Source organism: Mytilus edulis, chromosome 12, assembly GCF_963676685.1.
Source record: "Mytilus edulis chromosome 12, xbMytEdul2.2, whole genome shotgun sequence".
In the NCBI taxonomy this organism is placed as follows: Eukaryota; Metazoa; Mollusca; class Bivalvia; order Mytilida; family Mytilidae; genus Mytilus; species Mytilus edulis.
The window spans coordinates 51,335,028-51,337,897 of record NC_092355.1 but is presented as its reverse complement, the minus strand read 5'-3'; the positions used below and the strand labels follow the sequence as shown (position 1 = coordinate 51,337,897).

General features: G+C 31.7%; 1 protein-coding gene across 1 annotated transcript; it reads left to right on the top strand.

Annotated features, from left to right (window-relative positions):
• The first annotated feature begins 572 nt into the window (after nt 1-572).
• Nucleotides 573-1,916, top strand: LOC139498740 (uncharacterized). Its single transcript, XM_071287277.1, has 2 exons — nt 573-719; nt 1,048-1,916. Exon 2 carries the CDS (start codon nt 1,049-1,051, stop codon nt 1,634-1,636), a length of 588 nt encoding a protein of 195 aa, XP_071143378.1. The 5' UTR covers nt 573-719; nt 1,048; the 3' UTR covers nt 1,637-1,916.
• The last annotated feature ends 954 nt before the right edge of the window (nt 1,917-2,870 follow it).

Sequence of the window (2,870 nt, the reverse complement as noted above, 5' to 3'; positions counted from 1 at the left end):
TTTTGCACAGTTAGCGTGCATTGTTCACTGGTTTCAAATTAAAAAAGAAAGACGTTTTTAATAATGAATTATTATTATTAGTATTATTATTTGTAATAATTCTTACCCTTTATAAGTGTAATATTTACATAAAGGCACGCATGCATGTATGTATGCTTGCTTGTTTTGTTGTATTTAAAAAAAATAAAAACATGCATGTCAAAAGGCAACGAAAATATACAAAATACTACAAATAAACGAGACCTTGTTTAGTAAACATACATTCTAAATAATTTCTATTGATGTCAACAAATATGTTCACAAACTATTTTTAAAAGTAAAATCAAATGATTAGTCGCTGATCACATACGTTCAAATTTTCAAATATGGAGAAGGACAAGTATATGCCGTAAGTAATAAAAATTCTGGAAGCAGTAATTTAAACTGGATAAACAAATGAAATGGGGTAATCGTGATTTGCTGCTTTGATGACAAAATCGCCAACCTCACCTCATACATAAGTAGGTATGATTGTCATTATCTGGAATGCATGTCACGTGACGAACCATGTGACTGCTTGATATACTATTATTGCACAGGTGTATATATATAAAGATATGGATTACAATTCATTTGAATTATTTTATTGATTCATTACGAGAGCCTTCACATCAAGTGATAGTATAACTGCATATTTGTTACCTTTTTATCGTCATAATTTGAATAGTCAGATATTAAAGGTAAGTTGTTAACTGTTTTGTCAGAATTTACAAGTATGCATTAATAAGTTAAAAAGTTATATTCTAGATTCGATGCATATGTATTATAACTGTTTTAGTTTTTCTCAAATTATTATTATTATTCTATTTTTTTTTTCAAAAAATTTATTAATAGTATTTATCAAAATGTTTAATCCAGGTGAATTTTGAAGAATAAGACTCTCTAGGCATGCCTTATGTCAACTTTGACTTACAAATTCAGTCAAAAGAAAAACATATTAAGTAAATGATAAAAAAGGAGCTGAAAAAAATCATGCAATTTTATTTAACATACGTGTTTGTTTTTCAGAATGTTGACGTCCACTACAACATCGCTATTAGCCTTGCCAGAAATGGACACACTCGCTACCGGTCGAAGGGTTGTTATTGACTACATGACAGAAACAGAACTAACAAAAACATACAATATGATTCAAGAAGCGGCAAAAAATGGCGAGGGATACGGTATAGACGAATTTGATTCAGAAAAAGAGTTCCGAAAAGAAATAAAGGGCAGTCATTCTTTTGCAATAAAATGCCCAGATAGTGGTTCGTTCTTAGCTGGTGTTATCATTGCAGTTAGTAAGTTTTATCGGGGACATGGTGCTATAGCTGATCCTTTCGTGATCGTTGAAAAATCAGAGAGAAAACAAAGATTGGGAGAATTTGCCTTGAGAAAGTCGTTGGAATTTGCAAAACGGTTGGGATACAAGGGAATGTATGTCGACACATTCTCAAACAACGTCGCAATGATTAAAATAATCGAAAGCATTGGTGGTTTCGAACAAGTTGGATGCTTACCAGTTGGCGGGAAACTACAGAATGGACACGTCGTAGGATCTGTTATTTTCTACTGTAACTTTGTTGATGATAACAATAATATTGTAAACGAAACTTGAGCGGATTTATTGTATGTTTGATAATTACATACCAGCTATGGCTCTACATTAGGCGAAGATAACATTCCTCCAGAACAGCTTCAAGTTGATACGACAAAAGGGAGACAATTCAGTGCGAGGGATGCTTGAATCAGTCATGAGATAACATGATAAACGATAACACATTATAAAAGGTATTACAAATGTGTAACTTTCTCTCGACCTACTAGTATATGGGAAAAGTGTGTTTTTATCTTGAAAAGATACGAAAAATACTTATAAACAATGTAAAGATTGATATAAAGATTGATGTAAAGATCAATAAACATACAAATATACTGATGTATTGTTCTTATTGCTTGCATTGTGAAATGAAATCAGAATGTTATATTCATGTTTTCTAATAGGCCCAGATTAGTGTTAACTTTGCAAACATTATTTTGTCTATTACAAAGAAATTTACAATATTAAAAATAGATGCGGTTTAATTGCAAAAGAGACACTCTCCACAAGTGACCAAATGACATAGAGATAAACAACTATAGGTCACCGTACGGCCTTCAACAATGACCAAATCCTTTACCACATAGTCAGCCATAAATAAAGGCAACAGTAGTATACCGCTGTTCAAAATTCATTAATCGATAGAGAAAAAACAAAAACCAGTGCAAGTTGCTGACTCGTGAACATACAGAAAGATTTGCTATTTTTGTTAGTTCGGGTAATAAAAAGCTTGATGCATGTCTGGTTTTGAGGACTTTATTGATTTAAATTTAATAGGTTTTAATTGGCTTACTTTCGTTTGGTTGTTTTATTATTATATATTTTCTAATATATATTTATTCATGATAAGGAATAAAAGTAATTACCGTACCTGTTTTAAAAATGTTTTACAAACATGATAAACAAGCCATGCATCCCATATTGTGTATGTCTTTCACTGAACTGTACATTCTAATAGTAACTTTCTCATCGAATGACGTGTGATATATGCATTACATACTCCGATGGTTATTTGAATTAATATTTTGATTCGTCATCTGACCTTGACCTGTAAGAAACAAGCGACAATTTAAACATTGTCCTCTCAACTCAACAGAGTCAATCGTGGTAAAATCTAGAGGTTGCACTTGTGATAATAGGAAATTCACTCATCATAGATATTACCCCAAAATTTTATATTACGCCAGACGCGCATTTCGTCTACAAAAGACTCATCAATGACGCTCGAATCAAAAAATGATTAAAAGGCCAA